The sequence below is a fragment of the Rhagoletis zephyria genome, unplaced genomic scaffold (assembly GCF_001687245.7).
Source record: "Rhagoletis zephyria isolate East Lansing unplaced genomic scaffold, Rhagoletis_zephyria_1.1 Rzeph_scaffold_62336, whole genome shotgun sequence".
NCBI lineage: Eukaryota > Metazoa > Arthropoda > Insecta > Diptera > Tephritidae > Rhagoletis > Rhagoletis zephyria.
The window spans coordinates 1-1,551 of record NW_016219387.1 but is presented as its reverse complement, the minus strand read 5'-3'; the positions used below and the strand labels follow the sequence as shown (position 1 = coordinate 1,551).

Genomic DNA, 1,551 nt, shown 5'->3' with positions numbered 1-1,551 from the left:
CATTTTCGCGATGGGCGGATGCAAAAATTTCGGGTGAATTTGTTTCGGGCGAAAAATCCGAAATTTTTTTTGTGTGGTGGCTAATTAACTTTGAATACTGTAAGGCTAGCAGCAGGGAATCTTGCATAGAATAGTTTTGTCGAAAGCCCTCAACGAAAGAATTCATTACTCATTTAAAAAGCTTGGAAGTATCTTTTACAGAACTGTAAATAACTTGAATGAAATATTTTCGACTTCTCTATGTTTCGCACTAAAGGGAATCTTACCAAAAAAGATCGACTTTTTAACAATAGAACATTTTTCTATTTTAACCTGCTGAGTTCTTGGTAATGATTTTATTTTATTTTTTTAATATAGACATAAGCTTTCGTAAAAAATAAATTTAATGCATTGAAAATATACATGAATTCAATGTTTTATAAGTTGAAAACTAGTTCAATCGGATAATTATAAAACTTCCAGTTTTTTATGCATACAACTTTAACATTTTGTTTCATTTTTAGTTTGCAAAAGTTCAAAATAAAACTTTATAAGTTTTCGTTTTCATTTCTGCTTCTATTCTCCTACTAATATGTTTTTCATATTTCGCTTTAGGATTTGCGTAAGAAAAACTGGAAGTTGGTTGAAGCTTTGCAAAGTGCTGAAACAACAGCTAGACAGAATAAAGCGCCTAAGAGCGCAAATGAAAGCCTAGTTGTAAGTGCATGTTTCAATTATTAAATCTGTCTCGTCCGCACCTAATGTTATTTTAAATTCCTTTGCACAAAAAATGTACGTGAATTTTTTTTGGCTTTCAGCAACAGCAGCAACTTTTCGCCGCTTCACAGAAACAACAATCCTCCTCCGCCACAGCAAATGCCGCAAGAACAGTTTCTGCTTTTGAAGAGAAACATATACGTGAAATATTCCAGCGCCTTTATCCAGAGGCCGCTAAAGCTTGTGCCAGCACAGCACTCAGTGCATCCTTTGAACAGTGGGTAGAACAAGTTTTGGCCACACAACTGAAATTGACAACAGCTAGTAAAGCGGCTAGCAGCAGTAGTAACAAATCTACACAATCGAGTAGCAGCAATAGCAGTAGCAGTAATCACACCCCTTCAACCCACACCAACAATAATTCCCATAATGATAACTTAACAAATAATAGCAATAATCGTATTAGTAACAATAGTACTGGGGATGGCGAAAGTAGTGGTAGTGGTGGCGGCGGCAACGATATTGATGCCGTTGAACTACGTCTACAGAATACTCAACTCCGCGCCAAGGTGGATGAGTTAACCAAGCTAGTTACAAAAACCGTAAGTCAACATAGAATTAGAATTACATTTATAAAAGAATGTGCATGCAAATTTACAGATTTAATATTTTAATTTACTAGGAATAATTTGTTTAAAAGATGTTATAAAAAAGAAACAAAAAAACTAAATCGAAGGAAAGCTTTTTTAGTGGTCCGACACGCACCTGCTAGTAAATTTTTTTACGAATCTCTTGAAAATAATTTTAAATGTTTTACATATTCTTTCTTGTATTGATTATCACTTTTTATGTTCT

At 34.0% G+C, this 1,551-nt stretch overlaps 1 protein-coding gene across 1 annotated transcript; it reads left to right on the top strand.

Annotated features, from left to right (window-relative positions):
- Nucleotides 1-594: 594 nt before the first annotated feature.
- LOC108356633 (rho GTPase-activating protein gacZ-like) lies at nucleotides 595-1,409 on the top strand (the record flags this gene model as incomplete). Its single annotated transcript, XM_017607732.1, has 2 exons — nucleotides 595-696; nucleotides 798-1,409. Coding segments are annotated over 2 exons (675 nt in total), but the record flags the coding sequence as incomplete, so codon positions are not given.
- Between the last annotated feature and the right edge of the window lie 142 nt (nucleotides 1,410-1,551).